The sequence below is a fragment of the Lucilia cuprina genome, chromosome 4, assembly GCF_022045245.1.
Source record: "Lucilia cuprina isolate Lc7/37 chromosome 4, ASM2204524v1, whole genome shotgun sequence".
In the NCBI taxonomy this organism is placed as follows: domain Eukaryota; kingdom Metazoa; phylum Arthropoda; class Insecta; order Diptera; family Calliphoridae; genus Lucilia; species Lucilia cuprina.
The window spans coordinates 91,616,513-91,643,949 of NC_060952.1; the positions used below are offsets into that span (position 1 = coordinate 91,616,513).

A 27,437-nucleotide genomic window follows, 5' to 3' on the forward strand; every position below is an offset into this window, starting at 1 on the left:
ATAGACTACTCTATAGTCCAGACTATAGACTACTCTATAATTCAGACTATAGACTACTCTATAGTCCAGACTATAGACTACTCTATAGTCCAGACTATAGACAACGCTATAGTCAAGACTATAGACTACTCTATAGTCAAGACTATAGACTACTCTATAGTCAAGACTATTGACTACTCTATAGTCAAGACTATTGACTACTCTATAGTCAAGACTATAGACTACACTATAGTCAAGACTATAGACTTATCTTTAGCACAGCCTATAGACACTCTATAAAATACCCTATAGCCCGGTCTATAGATTACTTTATGGACCATACAATAGGCAACTCTATAGTCCAGGAAATTATATAGTACAGACTATATAATGCTCTATAATAAAGACTATAGACTACTCTATAGTCCAGACTATGGACTATTCCGTAGTCTAGCCTATAGACTATTTTATAGTCCAGAGTATAGACTACTCTATACTCCAAACTTTAGTTTATTTTACAGTCCACATTAGAGTCGATTATATAGTCCGGACTGTTTTATAGTCAAGACTACAGCTTACTTTATAATCCAGACAATAGTCTACGTATTCTATAGTACATGTATTTTATAGTATTCTATAGTACAGTCAATATAGGCTATTCTATAGGCTTGACAATAGTAAATTCTATAACTTATCAGGCAACCTTTTTGAGAAGTGTTAACGAAAATATCAATGTTGCAATAAAAATGAAACAAATCAAAAATTTCGGGTAAAATTTGTAAAAACTTACTATTTTCTACACTTTTCTTTAAAATTCCCGCTAAACAACGTTTCCAGGCCTGGGAAACATGTTCAAATTCTTTAATACTCTCTAACGGATATATTTCAATATCTGGATTCGAGTTTTGACCAGGACGAAGAACCAAACGACCGGCATGATTAGAATAGAAATGAAGTTGTAACATGCGGACGTTAAAACACTTTAAATAACGTTTAAAAACAACGCGAACGTTCAAAAAAAAAAAAGACAAAAAATCAAATGAACGATTTCTTAAGCGTTTTAATAAACGCGTTTTAACACATTAAATACGTTTGTTAAATAAAAATGCATTTAGAACAAATTTTATCACAATAGATACATCAACTGAACTTAAAAAAAAAACAATTTATAATTTAAAATAATTGTTTATTTCACAGCACTAATAAATCTACAACAATAGAAAAAGAAAAAAAAAATTAAATAAATAAAGAGTAGAGTCTATAGTTGAGAAAAATTAAGAAGAAAAAAACTAAAATAATAGAAAAACATTACACTACTGCAGACGACATCAAGACTGTTTTATTTATTTTTTATTATTTTTGTAATTGTTGATACCTTTTAGTGGGTTTATTTTTGTTTTGTTTGTTTGTTTTTGTTTTTTTGCGCTAAACGTGTATAAATATATACATGTGTTGTTATTGTAATTAATTGTCAAGAAAATAAGACATTTAGAATGAATGTATTTGTTTGTGTGTAGTAAAATACATATTGCCTAAATCAATGTTAAATCACACTAATTTACAACAACCAAATTTGCAAACAAATGATTTTTATTTCACTTGTAGTTTTTGTTGTTTCTTGGGAAAATTTATGTTACGACAAAAATGTTTAATAATGATTTATATGCACTTGGCTAATTAAGAAATAAATAGTACAATGTTAAAAGTGTTGTGAACTAAGAAGCAAGATTTGTTTGTTTACTTTTTTAACTTGAGAAAAAATCACTTTATTAGCCACATTATCTGCAATCTGACAGCATTGTTGAGGAAGATGTAAACAATATAACAATATTGCCAGACGAAAAGAAAAGAGATGCCAGTAAAGTCAACGCCGAGAAATTAAAATAACAGTAACTTTTAAGGGAGAATCGTTCATATGAAATCCTAGAGAAGTAGACGACAATTTTTCCGGGGAAATAACTTTAAAATGAAAATGTACAAACTAATTTTAAGCACCAGGGGAGAATCTGTAACTATTACTTGAATGAACTAAAAAGTCCCGAAAATTTTGTAACTTTTTCGTACAAAAATCGCTAAATTTTTAACATTTGCTTTTAAAAAGAATTTTACATTTTTTAATAATAAATTTCTTAAAATACCCCAGAAAAATTACAATAATTGTTTGTGGCTAATTAATTTGTTGGCATTAAAAATTAATGTAATACGTTGTTTTTTTTTTTAATTTAGCCTAATATAACAGATGTTGTTAATTTTTTCATATTTTTGGGTTGGTTGAATAAAAACATTTCAATACATATTAGTTTTTCTTGCATGTCTTCGTAGGGGGTTTTGACTAAACATTTTCGTAATTAACACCACGATCATCAAAAATAAAACAGACAATAATGGTATATACATTGGTATTTACATATATCATGACGCCTTCAGGAAGCAGGCAAAACTCAATTTTCTAGTTATTGTTTTGAGAACAAGATTTTTCTTTATATTCTCTTTTTTTGCATCAAATAAATTATTTTTTTAAATTTATTTTCTTTGGCAATTTACCATTTTTGTAATGCAGTAAAATGAAATAAATCTTTCAAATAATGTGCATATGCCAAAGTGTTCACAGTAAAATTCTTTTGAATGTAAATTATTTTGTAATAAACAAAAATTTATAGTTTTTTTTAACTTAAATTGAATTTAAATAACAATGTATTGAATCATTTTTACGAAGAAAAAAATCACAGGCAGGTAGATTAGATTTGTTATAACATGACGTTATTTAAGGTGAATGTGGGAAAACAATTTTCAATTTCTGTCATTTTTAAATTAACTTGATTTTCCGACAAAAAAAATAATTTTGAAACAAGTTATTATGTTTGTATTTACTTTGCCAATTGGCTAAGATATGGCAGCACGAGCAGTAACTTATTGCCAATTGTTTTAAAATATGGCAGTATAAGTGCTGTTGTTTACATCAGACCTGTCAGCTGTATTAATTTCGGGGTAATCATGCCGTATTCAACCTGTTTGTCAATACAAAATTGAGTTTAATGAGAGGCAAATAGATTCTAGACTATAGAATACACTATATAACACTATAGAATACACTATATAATACAGACTAGACTATAGACTAGGCTATATACTAGACTAGACTATAGACTAGACTATAGACTAGACTATAGACTAGACAATAGATTAGACTATAGACTAGACTATAGACTAGACTATAGACTAGACTATAGACTAGACTATAGACTAGACTTTAGACTAGACTATAGACTAGACTATAGACTATACTATAGACTACACTATAGACTAGACTATAGACTAGACTATAGACTAGACTATAGACTAGACAATAGACTAGACTATAGACTAGACTATAGACTAAACTATAGACTAGACTATAGACTAGACTATAGACTAGACTATAGACTAGACTATAGACTAGACTATAGACTAGACTATAGACTAGACTATAGACTAGACAATAGACTAGACTAGACTATAGCCTAGACTATAGACTAGACTAAACTATAGACTAGACTATAGACTAGACAATAAACAAGACTATAGACTAGACTAGTCTATATACTAGACTAGACTATAGACTAGACTAGAGTATAGACTAGACTATAGACTAGACTATTGACTACACTATAGACTAGACTATAGATTTGATTCTAGACTAGACAATAGACTAGACTATATATAAACTAGTCTGGTCTTGACTGACTGGACTATAGACTAGTCGAACATAAAAAGTCTATAGTCTATCCTTAAAAGTTTTAGTTTTGTTATAGGTTACAACTATTTTAAAACTTCAATTTTCCATGTCTGAGCAAAACGGTAACAGTTGATAACACTCATTTACATTGTTAACAATCCATATAGATATGGCAACACAAAACGTACAGCAGCAGCAAAATCGTTTGTTTACATTTGTTGTTGTTTTATTATTATTTTTAATTAAAGAAAGATCGTTACTTTTTAAAATAAAAAAAAAGAAAAACAGCTTCAGAAATTCTTTTAATTTAAATTGTAACTGAATATTATCTATTAGAAAAACATATTTTTATTTGTCCGACACAATTTTATTGAAGAAAATCTCCTGATATTTCATTTAAAGTATTTTTTAATGTTTTTTTTTTTGCATTAACGAAAAATGAACATTTTAAATTATTAATACAAAGTCCAAAAAAAAGTAATTAAAATATTATAATAAATATGGATAAAGATCTCTTTAAAAATAAGAAAAATTGCGTGGCAGCTATTTTCTTTAAAAATTTTCTTGAAAACTTAATAAAGAACAAAACTTTGAGCAAAAAAAAAAAAAAAATCGAAAATAATAATTAAAGTACATAAACAAAACAAAAAAGTATAGAGTCTTTAAAATGAAAATCTTGCCAAATTCACGCCCACAAAATAACGTAAAACAACAAAAACAAAATAGAATTTCTTAAACAAAAAAAAAAAAAAAAAAAAAAAATAATAATAATAATAATAAAAAAATTATAATAAATATTAAAAATGTTGATGAAGCTTATGACAAATGAAAATTAGTTTGTATATATCAAATGAAAATTAAATTAGAAAAAAATAAATTAATTAAATTAATAAAACAGTTGTCTACAAGTCTGCAGTAGTGTGTTTTTTTCTTCAAATAAATAATTGAATATAATTTAAATTAATTTACAAACTAAACAAAATGTTGACAAGTATTCTTGAGAAAAATTTAAGCGTTTTAGACAGACAACTAAAATTTCACACACACTTTTTTATTTAAACAATTTATTGTTATTATTAGAATATAAATATTCTTAAAACCATTTTATTATTATTATTTTCCGATTTTTTTTCTTGTTTGTTATAGAATATTTTTTTTGTTAAAACTTAAAGCACATTTTTCTTATTATTCTTAAAGAAAAACTCTCGTTTTTAATAATTATTTATAGCGTTAATTTAAATAATTATTTAGATTATTATTGTTATTTATCTTTTCGTTATATCTTTTTTATGCTATTTATTTGCTTTAATTATTTATATAATAAATTTTCTTTTTATACACATTTAAATTTAAATTTTATCATCTCAATAATAAAAGCGTTCTAAACATCTCGAAATTTCAAAATAAACTGAAAATAAATTGGTTTCAAACACCAGCACTCTTTATTTTCGCTTATTTTTTTTTTCTTATTGCTATTTATTTTGAAAATTATTTGTTTTTTAGTATCAACGACAAAAACAGAAATTAAGAAGAATACCTTGTGTAGATTTTCATCTTTTTTTATTTTTTTTTTGCAAAAACAATGCTCAAAAAGAAAATAAATTTCAATAAAACAAAATTTTTCACAAAACTATGCTAAACAATAAAATTTTAAGTGTTGCCAGATGTTTAGAGGGTATAATTTAAAACGCTATTATTTGAATGCAATCATTAAAAAAATCGCTAAAATGAATTATTTTTGATCAAGTTTTGTTAAGAAGTCAAAAATACAATTTCCATGTTGCCATATGATAATAAAAGTTAACATGTATTGGAAAAGTCTACTTGCCGGTCCAGACTATAGACTATGCTATAGTGCAGACTATGAACTACGTTATAGGTGAGACTATAGACTACCCTTTAAGGTGAGACTATAGTCTACGCTATAGTGCAGACTATACGTACATAATGCTTTAGTGAAGATTATGGTCTTCTTTATAGTGCGAACTTCGCAATAGTACAAGTTATAGTTATAGTGCAGATTTTAGTCTTCGCTAAAGTGCAGCCTTTAGTCAATGCTATAGTGCAGATTTTAATCTATGCTATAGTCTTCATTATCATGCAGATTAAAGTCTACGTTGTAATGCTGACTATAGTCTACGTTATAATGTAGACTATAGCCTACGTTATAGTGCAGAATAAAGTATACGTTTAAGACTAGATTCTAGTCCAGACTATAGTCTACTCTACAGTCTAGAGTATAGTATACTCTACAATCTACAGTCCGTTCTATAGTGTACTCTACAGTCTATCCTATATAGGGCGGGCTATAAGGCGGTTTTTACACTTTTATATCTATACTCATATTCTAGGTTTTGTTTTCGGTCAACGAACGCTTCAAACGAATCACTTGTATTCAAAATATATTCCCTGACTAGTTTAATGCAGTTCATAATTGATAGAACCCTTTTGATCCCACCAAATACAGATTGCAATGTATATTTGGCTTAGGTGCAGATTTGACTGATTGTTCAATCTTCATTAACGATATCTTCTTCGGGTTATAACAGCATTTCGGAAGCGATAACCAAGGTGGCACAGCTAATGATTTTTTAATCTCTTGGAGTTTGACACAATCAAGATTGGACTAATGCTTCTAATTCTAGGGCTTTAAACTTTTTTCATTTTGAAACGTTGCATCCTGTAACAAAATTGCCACTTCTCCCACATTCATAGTAAAGGAATATATATATATATATATATATATATATATATATATATATATATATATATATATATATATATATATATATATATATATATATATATATATATATATATATATATATATATATATTTACACCATTAGTTTTAATGAGCAATCAGTGTGGTTCAATTTGTTCAATTCTAATTTTGGAATATGTATTCTTAAATTTAAAAACAAATCGAAAATAATCTGGCATCTTTGCTATAAAAGATAAATTGCCCCCAAGAAAATATACCTCCCATAACTGACTCTCTCTCTCTCTCTCTCTCTCCCCTTTTACATGAAGAAATCATGTTCTGTGACAATTGAGAAAAAACACTTCAATGAAAACGTTTAAAAACCCGTTATTTGTAAAATTTTTTAAATATAAATATAAGTGATCCTAATTTTCTTCTCTTAAGAGAAAGCTTTTTTTTCAATTTATAACCTACAATTGTTTGTATGTATGTAGACATGTGTATATAAGTAGGTGTCAAGAAAAATAAATTAAACCATTTTCTTTTTGACTTTTAAGTATGAAGGTAATAAACAATAAACAAGTAAATAATTGTGAAAATGACAGATGTCTGCCGAGTATGAAAGCAATATTTTTGTTTTGTTTTTTGAAGAAAATCAAATGTTTTGGGAAGTAAGATGGCAGAGAAGGAAAATTATTGGTGTGGGGGGGGGGGGGGGGGGGGGGGGGGGGTGGTAGGTAAATTACTGTTTAAAATGATATTAGAAAATATTTTCAATATTAACTTTTCATTGCCTTAAACGGAGATGCCACACGTTTTTTTAGCAAATAAAATAATATTTTGCATTTCTAATTTTTAAAATTAAAAAAAAATCTATTAAGATATACATAAAATTTAAATATATATAAACCAAGTATATGTTAAGATATTATTAAATTTTTTGTCACATTAAATGCCTAAGTTAAAAAAGAAATGCTCATTAATTAACACATTTTAATCCAGAAAATATTCCTAAATATTATATATAAATAATAATCAAATAAATTATTACAGTAGCCCAGAGCAAATCGACCCTCAACCACTTGTTTATTTTATTTGGCAGATCATCAAACGTATGCCAAAAACAAAAGCAACAAAAACGTTTATAACAAAACATGACCACCCACTCAAATAATAGTATGTATATTTTATGTACTAAGCGGCAGAGAGATGCCATATTAATTGAAACAAAAAATCGCAAAGTTTTTTAATAAGTTTAAGGGGGGTTTTCTACTATTAAGCAATCGAACAATCAACTTTTTGTCAAAAAAAAGCCGAAGTCTACTATTTTGTTCCCAAAAAGTCGATAACTCGACTATCGTTTGTGAAATATCGAAAATAGACAAAAAGTCGAAAATAGACAAAAAGTCGAAAATAGTCAAAAAGTAGTTAAAAAGTGGAAAATAGTCGAAAAGTTGAAAAATGTCGAATATTTACAAAAAACTAAAAGTATAAAACTTTTAACTAACTGAAAAAATCGACTTTGCATAAAATGCAAATATTTGAAATGTCTACTTTTAACTAAATGAAAAAAAGTCGATAAGTCGACTTTTACCTAAATGCAAAAAGTCGCAAAGTCGACTTTTCGTTTCAACTATAGACCCCTATTAAGCGGGGTCTTCGGCAAAAATATTGTGGCAACATTGTAAATCACTTGATAGTAGTGTTAGCAATTAAGCGGTTTTTAAAAATGAAAATATTATTCCGTTAGAATATGGTCTCGTATCTGAAACCAATACCTCACATTATCTACAATTTCTGTTTCCGGTGTGCGATCGGACTCAACCAGTATTTGTTTGTTAGCGCCGTTCAGTTCAGTGACACCATGTCCTGCAACCGGCTTTTAGTCAATTTTGATAAAAATAAGAACGTGGTCCCATTTACTCACAAGAAACATGTACGCTTAACTCCCTCAAGTTGTCCATACTAGTTCATTATTAAAACATAAGTAAAAATTGATCTAATATCTATATTATATTTATATTTTAGAAAATATCTTTTGGCAGTAGATATGCCATTTTTTAACCTTAAAATAATTTATAGATTTTTTTTCGCAAAAGAACGAAAAAAATATTGATCTAGTGCCAAATTGTCTAAAAAAATGACAATTTATGTTGAGTCATTTTTTAGTAATTTCTTTAAATTTAAATTGTCATTGTGTTTAGCATTATTTAGCAGCAAAATCAATTAAAGTGTCAAATAATTTTTAAATAGAATCGTTTACTAAGTATTTATAAAACTTACCGAAATCAGAGAGATTTACTTTCTCTAGGAACGGATCTGCAACGGGCAACTGTAAAGAAATAAAAAAATTAAAATATAAATATATTAGTGAAAGTTAATAATAAATAAATAAAAATTATTAAAAAAATATAGCTAGTTAAACCTAGTTTACGTCGCTGGATGAAGATCTCTACAACTCCTATTGTTAACCTATCGGATAATTTATTCAGTGGATCTAAATAATTTACTAGTTTGCGATCAAAAAATGCTCTTCTATATAGATATATAGATAGTTAGATAGATAGATAGATAGATAGATAGATAGATAGATAGATAGATAGATAGATAGATAGATAGATAGATAGATAGATAGATAGATAGATAGGTAGATAGATAGATAGATAGATAGATAGATGGATAGATAGATAGATAGATAGATAGATAGATAGATAGATAGATAGATGGATAGATAGATAGATAGATAGATAGATAGATGAATGATTTTGATAGATAAATGGTTTTGTAATGATTTTACAAAATGTTATTTTCATTGCAAAATGTTTACTGGGTTTAAAACTGTTTCACCTTTTACTCATAATCAAATCATTGTTATAAATTAAACAGAACAGAAAAAAACGCAGTAATTAACAATTGAACTTCAATGCCGTGATAATTTGTTCAGTAAACAAAGATAAGAACTTTTGATATTTTCCACAAGAATACTAATAAATACAAAAATATTACAATAAATTAAAAAAATACTCTTTGAATAGCGAAATTTTTCATTAGAGCAAATATAAGGAAGTAGAAATAATGCATTTTCTTTAACAAAAAGTTTAAAATTTACAGTGCACACATATAGCAACACTTTCACAAATAAACATACACAATTTACCGTTAAGTGCAAAAAAAATACAATTGGCATCACTGTTATTATAATGTAAACAAATCAAAATCTCAATTACACAGCTTCCTTATTTCTCTTGACACACACACACACACCCATGCAGAGATAATTTTCACTGACAAACATCACTTAATATTTATATTAAAATAAAAATAAATATACATAAGTATATAATATTAAACTAATTTTCTGCAACATTTATAATAAATAAATTAAATATATCATTGTATTTAAACTTGCATTATTTATTATAATCTACATGCAATATTTATTAAAGATAATTAAGAATGTAAATAATGAAAGAGCGAGACAGACAGATATACAGACAATGGTTAAAACAAATAAAAGTGTTGTTGGGGGAGATAGCGGCAGCTAATAAACATGTAATTAAAATTGTAAATATTAAGGAAAAACAACAACAGTAGAACCTAAATAATACATTTCCAATATAAATAAAAGATAGTAAAAAAAAACTATAAATAAATGTTTTTATCATTAACAAATGAAATCAAATAAAAATATTCAATTACTTAATGAATAGCTTCATATGTTGTTGTTTTTCTTTTTAAGGGCCTTACAAATAGTTGTTAAAAATGTAAATATTTTAAAAGTTATTGATAAAAATAAGTTGGAATTTTACAAAAACTTATAAAATTGTGTTTTTTTTAACATACATTTAATATTAAGACTTTAACTTTTTCTTTTCTTCAAGGTTTTACTCTTGCAAATTTAAAACAATAGTCTTGAAAAAGAAAACAAATGGGTCAAAACGAAAAAAAAAATCAGAAAAAAACCAAATAAAATCAACCCAAAACCATATCTGTTAATGTTTATGTTATCAAAAGGCAACAAATTTAAACAGTTTACTATCTATATTTAGTTATTTTATTAACTAAACAAAAGATAAAAAATTTTTAACGTTAACAGTGTAGACAACATTATTTTAAACAATTTAGAGAAATGATCACATAAAAGTTATTTTTAACTCAAAGCTACTTTTTCTTATACATATTATTAAATTTATTGCTTAATTTAAATTTATTATTAACAAACAAAATTTAAAATTTTGTCAGTTTTTTAATTAATGTCTGACTTTTTTAGTTTCTTTTAGTTGGCATAACTGTAAGCTTAATAATGTGAGGCAAGATCAAACTAAATAAGCAAACTACAACTTTAATGCCAGAGTTGGAAAAGATTTTTCAAAATGCTCATGTAAACAAAGGTAAAAATGCAGATTTCAACAATAAATTTAAAATACATCGAATAGTGTGTGTGTACAACACATTTTGCTTTTGAAAAATTTGTGTTTTTGACACTTTTTCTTTAAAAATTTTATTGCACCTAATTTTTTTAAAAAAATTTAAAACAACGAAGTTTTCTATAGCAAAATTTCCGTATAAGAAATGTTTCTTTTAGTAGAACACACACTAGAACTATAGAAAAACTTATCTATATTACTTTTTTTATATAGAAACATTTTCGTAAAACAAATTTTTTCCAAGAGTGTTTTCTAAAAAAAATGTATATAACTGATGTTTCTATAACAAAAAAAAAAAAAACAGATTATCCTATAAAAAAATCAAAGTATAATACATTTTTTAATAGAAGATTTGTGTATAATAGTTTTTTCTACAGTAATATTTGTGTGTAATAGTATTTTCTATAGAAAATTTTATACATAACAGATTTTTGTATAAAAATATTAGTGTAAAACAAATTTGTTCTACAGCAAGAGATAAAAATGTATTGTATAACAGTTTTCCTAAATCTATAGAAAAATATGTCTTTGAAAAAAGTGATTTTCATTTGCGTAAATCACATTTTCCACGAAAGTTGTGTTTGTTTATTGAAAAAATTGGTGTATAACATTTTTCTGTAGAAAAACTTGTGTATAACAGATGTTTTTGAAAAAAAATTAATTTTCCTATAAAAATATAAAAGTATAACATATTTCTTATAGAAAATTAGTGCATAAAACATGTTAATATAGAAACAAATTGTTTATAATCATTTATTCTATAGAAAAATTTGTGTATAACTGTTTTTTATATAAAAACTTTTCTATACAACAGATTTTTATATCAAAATATATAAAAAAGTGTTGTATAACAGTTTTCCTATATCCAACACTTTCTTTAACAAAGTTGTATTTTCTATAGAATAAAATGGGTATAACACTTTTCTGTAGTCAAAATTCTGTATAACTTATGTTTCTATAACAAAACACAGATTTTCCTTTAAAAACATTAAAGTATCACAGATTTTTTCATAGATAATCTGTGTATAACAGTTTTTTATAGAAAAAATTGTTTACATAACATATTTTTCTTTAACAGGAGATGAAAAAGTGTTGTATAACAGTTTTCCTATATCCATAGAAAAATATATATCACTTTTTCTATAGAATTATTTCTGTAAAACACTTTCTTCAATAAAGTTGTGTTTTCTATAGACAAAATTGGATATAACACTTTACTGTAGTAAAAATTCTGTATAGCTTATGTTTCTATAACAAAACACAGATTTTTCTTTAAAAACATTAAAGTATAACAGATTTTTTTATAGAAAATTTGTGTATAACAGTATTTTCTATTAAAATTTTTTATATAACAAATTTTTTGTTTAGAAATATTTGTGTATAAGTGATTTTTTCTATAACATAACATTTGTATAACAGTTTTCCTATATAAAATTTGAATATAAAAGTTTTTTCTTTACAAAAAGATATGTATAACAGATTTTTACGAGTAAAACCGCAAAACATTCCATTTCTAACTTATCATAATCTTCCCACCAAGAATACAGTTTTACATACATTGTTTACAAATGAAAAATAGCAAAAGAACAATACTACAGAATTTTCCAACTCTGCTGAAACCAACTAACTCTCTCTATTAGTATGTGTTTATTTATTTATTTCGCACAGTTTTCATAGAAACTATATGAACGCACTTAAACAAAGCAGATTTCAGAGAAAAAAGAGAAAAAAAAAACAACTTACCTTAAGTGAATTTAATAATGGTGGTAAATTAGCAAATGAGGGATCTGAAAAATCACTACGTCTACGAACTAATAAACAACTATGAACCGGAGAAGAGGCACGACGCTGTTGGGTGTTGGCAGTACTGTTTGTACTATTTGTATTGAAAACTAATGGCTGCAAAGGTTTGCCACCACTGAAATTATTGTCTTTGGCAAGTGAATAACCACTTGTAGCTGAAGCATTCGTATTAGTGGCAGCAGCTAATGTCGGCGTTGATGTGACTTCATCATTGATTAGCAAACGGCGATGGCGTGTTAAACCGATACTATTGCCAAAACTATGCAAATTACGACGACTTTTACTCTCGCTACTACGACGGCTTACGTGCTGAGAATGTCGTAGACCATCGATCTTATCATTATCACCATTATTAATATTTTCATTTGAAATCTTAGTGCTGTTGTTGCTGTTTTTAATCAGGGAATTCCTCTGTGAATTTTGTTTTGCCTGATCATTGTTATGTATTTTTTCTAAATCTTCCTCGGTATAGTCATAATAATGATCTATAAGAGTGGGAAGATTTTCATATTTCTTTTTACGATAGACGGGAGAATTACTGAGCGAACGAGATTTACGTTGCTGCAAAGCGGTAATTTGTTTAAAGGAAGGAGGTTGTGCCGTAGCCTGACTAATGCGTATCTCCGGCACTTGACCGCCCAAAGAATTCTTGCGACTGTTATTATTACTGTTGTTGTTGCTGCTGCTATTGGGTAAGACCGACAAACGCGGTGCCGAATTATCGAATAATGAGTAACGCCGAAACATTTTCGAGTTTTTTTTCTTTTTGTATAAACAAAGAATTTTATTTGTTCTTTTTTTGTTAAACAACTTCTTTTTTTTTCTTTTTTTCTGGTTAATTAACTTTTACACCTTGATTTTTTAATTTTTCTTTATTTTTTTCCAATTTGTTTTAATTTTTTTAAAAATGACTAAAAAATATTCCACAATTCACTATGTGTTTGTGTGTAAAACACTTTTATGCGAAATTTTTGCGTTTTCTTTTTCTTGTCTTCACTATAAATCCACGTTCAACGTCCGTTCACTAGTATTAATAAATTGAAACTGGTTTCTTTTGGCAAAACCTAAATGAGTAGAGTAATTTTAAAGCAAAATATTTCAACCAGGCATGGAAAAGTGAAATTTTGAAATAGTATTATTAAGAAAAATAATACTTTTTTTGTTCAGTATTTTTTGACTTTTTTAGTCAATAGACTAATACTTAGTTATGGACTATAATACTAGTCCATAACTAAGTCGAACACTAGTCCATAGCCTAGTAAATGTAATAGTTAATAGACTAGGCCATAGACTATGCAATATGCTGGTTCATAGACCTATCCATAAACGAATCGGTAGACTATTCCACAGACAATAAACTACCTGGTCAATAGACTGGTATCTGGTCTAGTCTATTGACTTTTGTATAGGGTTCTAAAAAAAGCCAAAAAGTCGTAAAAAGTTGAAAACTCAAAAATATTAGAAAAAAAAATCAAAAATAGTCAAAACTCTAAAAAAAGTGAAAGAAAAGTCAAAAACTCTAAAATAGTCGGAAAAAATCGAAAAGTCGTAAAAAGTTGTCTATTTATAAAATACTAAAAGTCGAAAACTCGAAAATAGTAGAAAAAATTCCAAAATAGTCGAAAATTTAAAATAAAAGTGGAAAAAAGTCAAAAACTTTAAAATAGTGGGAAAAACTCAAAAAAAGTCAAAAAAATTGTCGAAAATGTGCAAAAAGTCGAAAAAATCGAAAAGTCGGTAAAAGTCGACTATTTATAAAATACTTAAAATCGAAAAGTCTAAAGGTCGACTTTGAATTAAATGAAGAAAAGTCGAAAAATGAACTTTTCATTAAATGCAAAAGGTCGACTTTTCGTTTCAACCCTTTTTTGCATTAATTAGTAAGTTTATTTACCAGTATATGAAGAAGTACACTGGCCTTTAGAAAAGGCACACACAAAAAGTACAATAGCACTTAAGTTTCCAGCCCCGAAAAAATAAACAAGGCAAGGAATGAAAAACCAGATAAACATAAAAAATAATCAAAACTACAAAAGCAACAATGTGTTTTTTTTTTAGGTAAGTTGGTCTCATTCATATATTGCAATAACAACAGCAACAACAACAATATCACAATAATAATATAATTTAACAATTACATTCTCTCTAGTGTTTAGTTAAGTGAGAACACATATTCAACAGGGTTGGAAATTGCAGTGGCAATGAGATTTCAAAGTAAATAAACAATACACTTTTCCTGTAATTCTACTACAAATAAAAACCACAAATTAGATAAATCCCTTTTAAAATCACAACAAAAAAAACTTATACATTTTGTTTAAATTTGATACTAACATTTATATAAAGATAATTAAATCCCTTCTCTGTTATTAAGTAGCAATTGCAGAATGAGAGTATAAGTAATTTAGACTACTAGTGAAAAAAATCAAAATAATTGAAGACAACCACAACAGCATTCTGTTTATCATTGAGCAATACAAAAAAAACATGTACTACACGCAAAGTTAAGGAATTACAATAAAAAACGAATTTATTGTTGTTTTTTAATATTTGTTTTTCGTATTAAAAGAACTTTTCAGCCATTAAAGCGAGTTCAAAAAGTAAACAAAAACAAAGAAAACAATAAAAAAATTAAATAGGTATGAGTAGAAAAAACGAATTAATGCAGTTGCACAGTGTATTGTAAATAGAGTAAATTTTATTTAATTATAAACATTTTACATGTAAAGTTGCAACACTGCAGCATAGGTTAGGTGTCATCACTTTTTAATGACAAGAGCAGACAGTGTTGCTAATATATTTGTTTAGTTTTTTTTTTAATTGTGCACTAATATTTCACGTTTTTAGAGATTCCTCAATAATTTTCTTTAAAAATTTATTTATTTTTCTTGTGTCTTAGTTGAATGTGGGATTATGTATGTCTAAATTGAATTAAATTTTGTAGGCTTAATTTATTTAATGGAATAAACTTGTGTACAAATTAAGACTGTATTTAAGGCCAAAGATCACACATATCTATGCACAGTAGTCAAAAAATAGTAAAAAGAAGAATAATTTTATCTAAATTTTGATGATAAAATACTGTCTATCTATCTATCTATCTATCTATCTATCTATCTATCTATCTATCTATCTATCTATCTATCCATCTATCTATCTATCTATCTATCTATCTATCTATCTATCTATCTATCTATCTATCTATCTATCTATCTATCTATCTATCTATCTATCTATCTATCTATCTATCTATCTATCTATCTATCTATCTATCTATCCCACTGTTCAAGGCAATTGAATTTTTCTACATGAACTTTTTTCGCTATCTAAAGAAGTGAGCGAAAAGAGAATATCTTAATTTTGCTCTCTCCGATCATGAAAATGTAGTATTTTTCTTTTCAAAAATCCATTAAAATATTTTTCAAACAACTCTTTTTTTACAAAGTTTAACCCAAATAATGTTTTTTTTAATATTTGTTTTTCTTTTTATGTCATTAATTTTTTAAAATATTTATGCAGCATGTGTGCTTAAGATTAATAAGTTACAAGTACAATTTCTTGCTGATATTTTATATAAAGATATGACTCAAAATCCATTATCAATAATTAAAATAAATGACGTAAACTTTGTGAGTGCAATTTTTTTTTAATAAATACAAAAATTAAACTGTGTCATGCTTCTGAGTGTTTACATTTTTTTGCAGAAATGAAGTTGTCAAACAAAATTATTAAGAAATCTTTCAAAAAACTTGTGAAATTGTATTAAAGAGGAGAGACAGTTGCTGATTTGCTAGATAATAGTTTAATCACAATTGATTAGTTAGTTGTAAATTAATTTCAATAAGATTCTAAGTAAAATGTTAAAAAGAATGGATGTGATAGATATAAAAAGAAATAACAAATATGAGATTTTAAAAAGAAGTGAGTGATAGAGAGCGAGAGAGAAAACGTAAGAAGGAAGTTGCCAGATATTGTGGGTTTTTGATATGGGATATATAGATAGATAGATAGATAGATAGATAGATAGATAGATAAATAGATAGATAGATAGATAGATAGATAGATAGATAGATAGATAGATAGATAGATAGATAGATAGATATATAGATAGATAGATAGATAGATAGATAGAAAGATAGATAGATAGATAGATAGATAGATAGATAGATAGATAGATAGATAGATAGATAGATAGATAAGTAGATATATGAGTAGATAGATAGATATATAGATATTCTGGAATTGTATGGTTTTATGCTAATAAAGCTGAATTTAGAAAAATTTTAGCGATTGCACTCTAACCATCTGGCAACTATGTAAATAACTGCACAAACACTTAATAACATTAATAGCGCCATCTGTTTGTCAAACTATAGGGTTTGCTGTTGTAAACCTACATTGCTGTTAACAAAGTTCTGTTATGGAAAACAAACAACCGTTAATCAGAGATGAATTTAAAGGGAGAAAATTGTGTTGTGTACTAAAAACACAAATAAACCCCTATATTTAAGTAAATAAAAACAAAAGCAACAAATAAATGTGAATTTATTGAAAAAGCTTTATTCAAATTAAAGTTTTCGTTAACATTTCTCTATTATTTATGTGTTAAATAGAAAAAAGCTTTTTTGGTTGCTTATTAAAAAGCTTTCTTGTGTAATATTAAGGGTATTCACTAAACGGACTACAAGTTTGTCTACTAAGTGTCATATTAATGAATTGTTAAAATTTCCTTTCTAGTTACCATTGAAGGACATTAATAGTTTTAGTTGAATAGTGAAAAAGATACAAGGTTATTCATTAAGAAAACGATAATTAAATAGAAATTATAATAACGCATTTAGAAGGGAAAAATTAAAATGAAATTAAATAACAAATGAAAACACTTTAAGTGTAAAAATAAGATAGTATGTACATGTTGGTGATTTAATTTGTGATTTAATTTCAAAACAACTATTAATGAGGGGCCAAAGGGGATGGGAATTAAACGACATAGCGTAAGTAATTATAATGAGAAGAAAATGACCTTGAATAAAGTATTAAAAAATAAATGACAACAACCTGCTTAACTAAACGGAAACTGGCCGTTTGTCTGGGTGGCTGTATTAAGAAATGCCTGCAATAGAATGCTATTGTTTGGAATGCAAAGTACAACGAACAAAATGTTAAATTAAATTCCAGCAAAAAAAGCTGATACAAGAAGGCAGGGGGAGAAAGTAAATAAAATTTAAAATTTATTTATAAATAAGAAATTTATTGATTTTAATAATAATTTTCTAATGGTTAACTCATAATTGTCTTGGCAATCAATAGATATTGGATCAGAATTCTAAAAATCAAATTTAAAAGGAATTTGAACTTGCGCATATATGATTGTTTCGACGTAGAGTCTCTTCTCTGAATTGTGCTTTTCAAGCTCCATCATCAACATCCAAAAATGATGTTTGAAAAAGATGGTCAATGACAAATTTTAAATAAAATAGAATTCTGTTTAATATATGAATGTCATATTAAAACATAAACATCTTTGGTGGTGAAACATTTGCTTAAAAAATTCTTTTCTTTTAAAATCCAGGTAAGGAAAATCCCACATACTTTGCACAGCTGCTTGTGGAAATTTCCTTCATCTTAATCTCATTTTAATACCTAAGGTTTTCCTTTTAATTCTAAGCATATAAGGGTTCGTAAGTAGCAGGAACAAACAGCTGTCCTTGTAAGCAGGTACATAGGTAGTTCGTTATAACTGTGAAAAATTTTCATAGTAGGTTCTTAAGGTTTTCAAATTCAAACAGAAAATCAGTGTACAGCGATCACTCCACAAGAAGACAACGTGTTTCTTTTTTTGGCAAGAGCAGAAAACTGAAGATGATGAAACGAATCAAGATGATGAGCAGGCTTGAGAAGGAGGAAATAACATGAGTGCTGCTGCTGAACCATTCGAAGGAATGGCCTGAAGACCAAAAGCTGTATAAAGATTAGGAAACAAGAAGAAAAGTCAATCTTTTCTTTGTAAACGTTTCCAATGGGACCCTGAAGATTTTCTGTAGTAGCGGTGGTATGGATGGAAATTCTAGACTGTCAACTTGAAGTTTGTAATTTTGGGATCAATTCTTCTCAAAATTGTCTTTAAGTTCTTCTAGCTTCAGACCATGAAATGAATGAACCAAGATGTTGTGATGGCTCCAAGAGGGAATACAAATAAGTAGTGCGCCGAAAGAAGTTTGGCTAACTTTTCGCTGCGAACGTTTTAAAAAAAGACACCATGAAGATTGAATCACTTGATAACAAAGTTCTAGAATAACGACTTGATGGCTGGTACCTAAACTTCTTTGCAAAGCCTTAAAAACACCAACGAGGGTTTGAATTATCTCGTTTAGAAGCACCAAGGAGAGAAGTACTTGATAACAGATTTCCATGATGTCAGCTCGATAATTGCTGGTCTATGGAGTTTACTTGCTTTCCTTAAAACTTTGGAACACTTTCAAGAAGGTTGCATAGAGACTTACTATACCTAATGCTGAGAAACCAAGGATTGATAATAGATTTTAAGGATATCTATTCGGCAACTGAGATACTATGGATCTTTAAATAGTTTTTGCACTATGGTGGTTGCCTGCGAATGCTCAAAGATGTTTATACGTCCTACTAGGAGTTCAGAGGCCTCAAGTCTCTAAACTCGAGGTCAAAAGGGTCATGAATCTAATAAATGAAGTAGCAGTAACGAGGAATGCTATTTTCCTCGTTACTTCTACTTCAGAATTTTAGCAAATACTGGAATTTCCAGTTTTCGTAGTTTCTTTCAGCATATTACTTCTTGATGTTAAAGAGAAATGTCAATTCCTCTGAGGCGTCACTATGAGGCGGGTGATTTTCCTTATGTCTGAAGTAATCAGGATTTATATTTGCCTTTGGAATATCTTTGATGTCTGAATTCTACTGCAAAGATCTTTTAAAACGTCAATTCAGTTGATGTGTCAATAACAAGGAATGTTGTGTTGGAATTTATACTGTAATTCAAAGTATCTTTTTTATTTCATAGCATTTTAATGATGCTATGAAACTTATATTTATCAGCAGCAGCAGCGATGCTAAGAATTGATGTCAAATTCCCGAAGATCCAAAAGAATTACTTAGATGTTACTGAAATTCTGCATGAAATTCTAATGATGCCATAAGTCTTCAACTCTTCTGTATTAAGGATTGAACGATTAAGGATAACCAATTTCCAAAATGCCTAATTGATGATTGAACTTCCAAGGATTTAAACTGGTTACCATGATATTCATAATTGACTTGCTTAAATGTCTATCTCAATCCAATTCAAATGAAGCTAAAAAATTTTAGAAACCTTTAAAACTAAGGATTGACAGATGTTTCATTCCAGAATACTTATTTGATGATTGAATTTCCAAGGACTTGATATTCCTGAACAATTACTTTACTTCAGAATATCTAAGATGTAATGACTGCAAAGTAACTATCAAAAAGTCTATTCACTTACAAGGGAATTACTCCCTACTTCGATTTAAAAAGAAAACATTCATTTTTGAATCGAGCTACAGAGTAACTCCTCCAGATTTACGGAAAATCTACTGAAATTCCCAGAAATTCTATGCGTTTTCAAAGTGTTCTTTAATAGCAGTGACGTGGAATGTTCTACAATTTATACTAATTATAAGGATTATTCGTATGATGAAATTCGGTTTATACTTAAACTCCAACGTCTTGGCCTTCGAAAGACTTTGAAATGGTCATTCATCCAAAGTCGTAAGAATAACGTTTCATGTCATTTACAAGCTACTGTTTCTGCAGTACTACAAGAAGTCTACTCCTGAGTTGGTCACTACAGACACTATGAAATGGTAAGCCTATTAAAGTAGTAGCAACAAAGATTGATGAGATTTTTTTACAGATTTCTAGGATATCTTCTCCATGATTATATTCTGTCTCTAAATTATACACTACATACACATACGACATGGCATTACATACAAAGTTCCAGCAGCAATGATTATATATATCTTGTTTGCAGATTTCCAAAATGTTTTAGTCATAGCAGGAATTCTTACACAAATTACTTTAGGGTTGGAGTTTTCCTAAAATTTCCTTAATGTCAAGATGACTTAGAACTTAGAATCCTTGCTCCAAATTTTGTTTAAAGTGGACATACCTCTAAAGGAACAAGAATATCTTTTCAATGGTTGGAGTTATTTGGAATTCTCTTTAATGCCACGATGTACTTTAGTCATTTGGTCTTTAGACTTGTCTTCAATAATTTTATGAAATGGTAATACAATTGAAGAAGTAGTATCATGTATTAACGGAATATTTTTTCAGATTTTCTATATGTATGCTCGATGGATTGGAACTGCTTGGATTTCAACCATACTTTAAGTGTTGCCCAGATTCCGAATTCATTTAGCATCCAGGTTGACTAGGGTTGGATTGGATATAAAATCTGGATTTTAATACATCCCGAGTGAAGTGAACATGGGCTTATTCAGAAGCACTACGAATCAAGCTAACGATTAGAGTTCTTCGGTCTTCCACCTATCACAATTTCGAAAATATTCATTCATCAAACGTAGCTATAATAAGTTCCTACTCGCTTAATGCTGGTCTATTTCATGTGGCTTCAATGGTTTGAGTTCAATTTTCGTACGAACGTTTAAAGAAGTTAGTGATAACTTCGACGTAGAAGAGAAAATCTACAGAGAGAATACAAAATTTCAACTAAAGTTGGAGAATGTTCAAAATTCTCCGGTTGATGAATATCTCCAGATAACCCGTTAACTTTCACATTGGATTAGAGCTTCATTTTGGAAGAGATATCCGGTTTATGCAGCTGTCGTTGATTTGACAATCTTATGCTAAAGAAGACATGGTTCCGAACGTTTGAAGAAGTTAGTGATGACTTTGACATAAAAGAGAAAATCTACAGAGAGAATACAAAACTTCAACTTAAGTTGAAGAATGTTCCAAATTTCTGTGGTTTAGACTCTGCATTGATGACTATCTCCAGATATTCCGATTACTTTTACAGTAAATAGGAGCTTCATTTTATAAGAGTTATCCGATTTATGTAGCTGTCGTTGATTTGACAATCTTATGCTAAAGAAGACATGGTTCCGAACGTTTGTAGAAGTTAGTGATGATTTCGACATAAAAGAGAAAATCTACAGAGAGAATACAAAACTTCAACTCAAGTTAGAAAATGTTCCAAATTTATCTGGTTTAGACTCTGCATTGATGATTATCTCGAGATAACCTGTTAACTTTCACATTGGATTAGAGCTTCAATTTGGAAGAGATATCCGGTTTCTGCAGTTGTCGCTTATGCTAGGGAAGATACGATTTATTTTCGGGCACTGAAGATCTATTTTGTCTCAAAGCCTTAAAGGGCGTTTGTGAAGCTGCAACAGAAAACTCAATACATCCGAAATAAAACTTACAAAACGAACAGTTTTTCTTATTGATTAATAAGTTTGTTAACTGATTGTTGCTTTTAATTTTTTTAACAACATTTAGCTAAAATATAAATTTACTTTACAGTTATCCAGGATGTCTGAGTTATAAACAAGTTAATGGCGAGAATCACAAAGAATTAAACCGCCCACTTGGTATCCTAATGAAATTGAAAGTTGGGAAAGTAATTGGCATCTTGCTATCTGTTGTAATGATTCACTTTGGAGTTCGAGTTTTTCTCAATGTGATGTGGAAAGAGTCCTTTCCTTGGAAATAGCTTGAATTCAGGTTGACAACTCTGGTCTAGTTCTTTGTGCCGCAAGGAGGATTTTAAGGAAATTTTTCATCAGAAAATCGCATTCCGGTACAATCGACTACTAATTTCACATAAATTCTTAGTGGAATAAATAGAGTAAAAGAATTGTGATTCGGCTAAACTCTACAAAACGGGTTAATGTTCGGTTCGTTATGAAAAGTCCGTTCGTTCCCTGGGGTTACTTAGGAAACAAATATTAAACTTTAACTAAATTACAGTCGGTATATTCTTTGAATTGGAAATTCGATTTTGATTGAATAAATCACCTTGTCTTATAGATTTCCAGATTGATCTTTCATCTTCAGCAGCATGAGAAGACTATAGCACTGAATTGTCATTCAAGGAACTCGATTTAATTTATGACTTGGATAGAGATGTATCAACCTAGCTCTATGGTCAACAAGTAGCAGCTTGAGAAAACTATAGCACTGACTGAATTGTCATTCAAGGAAGCCTGATTTTGGATTAAGTAAATTTTAAGATTCCACTACTCAAGGAACTCGATTTAATTTATAATTTGGGAAGGGGTGTATCTACCCAGCTCTATTATCAACAACTGAATGTCGAATATCGCAAAATTATTCTGTTGATCGGTCTACATCTGGAATTACTCAGTTTTATGATGAGTAGACAATCTTCATTCATGCTAATCCTAAAGAGGCAAATCATGTCCAATCATCTTTAATTTCCAGTTTATTTTATGCATTGGTTTTACAAGTATTTGGTTTCCAATTTTGAGTAAATGATTCAGTTCCTGATTGTTAGTACACTGAAGAAGCACCATTCTTCTTTTTCTAATCTTATAAAAGTATGCAGAAGATGGATTTAAGAAGAGACGAATCAATTCCTTTATAATCTCAACAACTGACTTGCTAATCTTTTAGAGAGACTTCCAATCTTCTGGATCAACCACGTGAAGAAGTGAAAACTATGTTCCTTAATGCTTTAATTTCAATAATTGCAATCAATTTCATCTCAAATGTCAATACTTCAAGATCAACTGAATTCATGAAACTAACGGTTCTTTCAAGCTGATTTAATCCACAAGTTAATCGCCATAGATCTATTTAGTACATCTGTTTTCTACAATATGTGATCTAGAAACTTTTGTCTCCAGTTATTTCTTTTATTAATGTTTAAGATCTGTACTCTCTTCGAACATTATAAGGACAATAACCAAGACGTAAGAAGATTCAGTTGTAAAGAGTTTTTAAAGATAAACATTGAAAAAATATCTGTCTTAATAGAATTTCCAAGATTTTCTCAATAGAAATATGTTAAAACGAGTACAAAGTTAGCATTTGATACCCCGATATAATATTCCCGATAACTTTTATGGACAATATTCCTTAAACTACCGATTAAACTTAAAAAAAAATATGAAAACTTACCCCTCTTGAATCTCTAAATAATATTGCGGCATGATGTGGATCTAAAGTACCATCACCACGTAAGCCCCGACTGGCAGCACCAACTGAAGCACGTCGTTTTTCCAAATCAGCTGAAGCACGACGCATATGAGCACCTAAAGCACACAAAGAAAAATTCACAAGAAAAACACTCCATTAAAACACTTGCGAAAAAAGAAATTACTTTAACAACTATGGAAATAAATTAATAAAACGGGGGAAATAAAATTTAAATGTGCAAGTACCAAAAAACAACAATTTTGAATACTACTACAATCAACAACAACAAGTTATTATTAACAAAATCCCCTTACCCTTTGAATTACCTTCTTTTACAATTTTATCGAATATCTTATAGGTGGCACCACAATCTTCTAAAATGCGATTGGGTCTATTAATCGTATTGACATCTAAACTTTTCGATCTTGAACGAAAATTTTCCTGAGGATCATTTTGTGGTGAAGTACAAACACTACTCGTTGTATTATCATGAGATTTACGTGGCCAAATATGCACTTTTTTACCAAAATGTTTAAGTAATTCCTGTATTGAATGATGATGACCATGATGATGATCCTTATCTTTGTGCTTATGTTTATGTTCCTTGGGTGAAGAGGTTTTACCAACTGCATCTTCATCTTCATTAATACTTAGTGATTTAACAAAACTAGTATTATCGAAACGATAGCGTGGTATATTCGGGCAGCCACTATCAATAGAATGTCTTATGGGACTACTGGAGTACTCATCGAGTGAGGCGGGCGCAGCACCCACACGATGAAATATTGAATTAATGCTGGGTCGTTCTTGACGCTGTGTTGAGTGTCCCGAATAGGTGAAATACTGATGATCATGTTTACTTTCATAGATGTCATCAAGATCGTGTGGGAAGAAACCACCCTGATTGGGTGGTGAATTATTGAAATCCTGTAGATTTGGTTTGCGTAGACTCTGAGAATTGATTGATTTTTTTTTACTTTCATTAAATTTATTTAGTTTTTAGTTTTACTTACACCATAAACGGCGGGACTGTGTGATCTTTCAAATATACTGCGTTTCGAGGAGGGTGTTCGCTTGAAACTGCTACCATAGCTGTCATAGGAACTGCGTGCCCCATTATGGGTGGGTGAATTGCGATAATGATTTGTTATCGATTTCTGGGTGTCCGGCACCGGTTGTGGACTTGAGGCATTAACCAAACTTTCAATTACTTTGTCTATGAGAGCAGATAGAGAGTTGGAGTTATAGAGAATGATGGCGTTTCTTTTGTGGAAATGTTGCTGTTTTAAGGAGTATGTTTAAAGAAGGATGTCGATTTCTCAGAATTGTTCTTGATGATTTTTAAAATAAAATTGTACTTTTTTATATGAAAAATTTTGTTTCTTTTCTTCTTATTATTACCATAAGGGCCAGACTGTAGGAAAGACTTTAGAATAGACTAGACTTTAGAATACATATGCAAATGACTATACTTTAAACTAGACTATGGACTATATAATAGACTTCTATAGTCTAAAATACTGACTAGAATATAGAATTATATAGACTAGACTAAAAACTAGTCCATAAACAAAATTACAGAATAGACTATAGATCAGATAAATTTGCGTACTGTTTTTTATCAACATTTTTATTTTCATGATTAGAATGACATTTAACGTTCAATGTCAAAAAGTGCAATAGCACAGAATTTTCCAACCCTGACTTTATTTTTGTTTACCTTTTTAGTCAAAAATCTTAAAAAAAAAATTTTTGATTTTCTAACAATTTTGTAGTTGTTTTTTAAATAATATTTAGTTTATATCATTAACATCCTTTTAACACACTCCTGTGTCAGCTTTTATATTCCACAAACACTCCAATAAACTTACCCTGAGACCAATTGGGTGATTTTGAATTTGATGAGGAACTAGAGCTAGAACTAGAATCAATGCTGCTTAAACGGCTGGTTCCTTTTAAAGAACCATATTCCGAGGTAGAATTCATGCTAACATTATCACGTACATAACTGCGGCCATAGGAAGTTGTATGATGATGACTGCTGGAATCGGCACTGGCACCGTTTTGCCAGCAATCGGCGCTCAGCTGCTTTTCTATAGCATGCTGACGATATAAATGTGTTATGCCATGCATATTGTTATTGGAGTTTTTATTATTATTATAATAATTAAGAACTTGGTTTGTGAGTTTTTTTTGTTAATTTTGTTTTTAGTTTTTTTTTTGGTTAAGTTAACACTTTAGTTGAAATATTTAAGACACTATAGTTTTGTTTTCTTGTTAAATGTTTTACAACTTTAAAGTCACATTGTTTTTGCTTTTTATTTATTATTTCTTTTTTTATTATTTAATAAATTTTATTTACTTTTTTTTTGAAAAGAAATATTGTGTGTGAAAGCTGCCTTTAACAGCTGTATCAATACTAAAATGACAATTGTTTATTCAATACATTTGTCTTATAAGAAATTCTTCTTTTTTTCTCTCACTTTTTCTACACTTGTTTACTAAACTAAACATATACTCACTCTCTTTTTTTTATTAAAGTATCACACTCTTTTCTTCTCTTGTTTACAAACTTAAAATTCTACGTGTTAAACAAACACTCGCACTATGTGTAAAATTGAACTATCACTAGTGAGTCTCTCTTGTTCCTTTTTTATAATAAATTCAAGAGAGCTTTTGTTTTCATTTTATTATTGAGGTATTTGTTTTGCTTTGTTTTTGTTTTTGGCAAATAACTGCTAATTTGTTTTAGGTTTGGGTTTGGTTTTTATTTGCTTGCCAAAATGCAACACTGTAATTGTTTTTATATATTTCAAGACTTTTTTTGTATTTACATTTATGGTGTTTAATTGTTGTTGTTATTATTTTACTATTGTAAAGCAGCAATATGTGGGTGATTTTAAGGAGGCAAGAGGTGTGAAACCATAGACTTATTCACACAAACCACCTTCGTTGTTGTAGAGAAAAACCAACAACAATAATAATAATATGCCTGTTGCAGTACACTGCAATAATAATAATGCAATAAATTGTTGTATATGACGACAGTTGAACGGCCTGTAAATAAGTCAAAGTTATTTGTTGTGTGCTCATGTTATATATAAATTTATACTACATGTGTGTATTATTTATCAAATTTATATTTTTGCCGGTTGTTTTTGTTATTTTTTTTTTGTTTAATTTATTTTAAATTTTTTCTGCTTCCAATTTTTTTTTAATTTTAGCATTGTCTAGTCTAGTAAAATGAAACGTCAATGCTATAAACATTGCTATTGTTTTTGTAGACTTAAAAAGTGAACAACAAGAATGTTTTTTAAACATAACGTGAATAAGCAATCAGTAAAAAAATATGAAATTATTTTTATCTAAAAATTTAACAAATTGTTTTCAATTAAGTCATCATCATCGGCCACCAGCACATTTTTAATAATTTGTTTTTATTATTGATAAAGTTTAGCATTAAACAGAAATGGTTTTTATGTTATGAAAAATTTCGAAAGTGAGGAAGGAAGGATGTAAGTAAGTAAGAAAGTAAGTAAGTAAGTAAGTAAGTAAGTAAGTAAGTAAGTAAGTAAGTAAGTAAGTAAGTAAGTAAGTAAGTAAGTAAGTAAGTAAGTAAGTAA

General features: G+C 28.6%; 1 protein-coding gene across 1 annotated transcript in view; it reads right to left on the minus strand.

The window, feature by feature from the left end:
- The window catches only part of LOC111678033, a 58,192-nt gene that overhangs the window by 4,122 nt on the left and 26,633 nt on the right, over positions 1-27,437 (minus strand). The window contains exons 2-7 of the mRNA XM_046947977.1: positions 25,686-26,871; positions 24,828-25,030; positions 24,129-24,765; positions 23,797-23,930; positions 8,681-8,729; positions 8,181-8,266 (exon numbers count right to left, since the gene is read on the minus strand). Coding sequence (XP_046803933.1) covers positions 8,181-8,266; positions 8,681-8,729; positions 23,797-23,930; positions 24,129-24,765; positions 24,828-25,030; positions 25,686-25,947 — 1,371 coding nt within the window. The 5' untranslated portion in view covers positions 25,948-26,871. The remainder of the gene's footprint in view (positions 1-8,180; positions 8,267-8,680; positions 8,730-23,796; positions 23,931-24,128; positions 24,766-24,827; positions 25,031-25,685; positions 26,872-27,437) is intronic.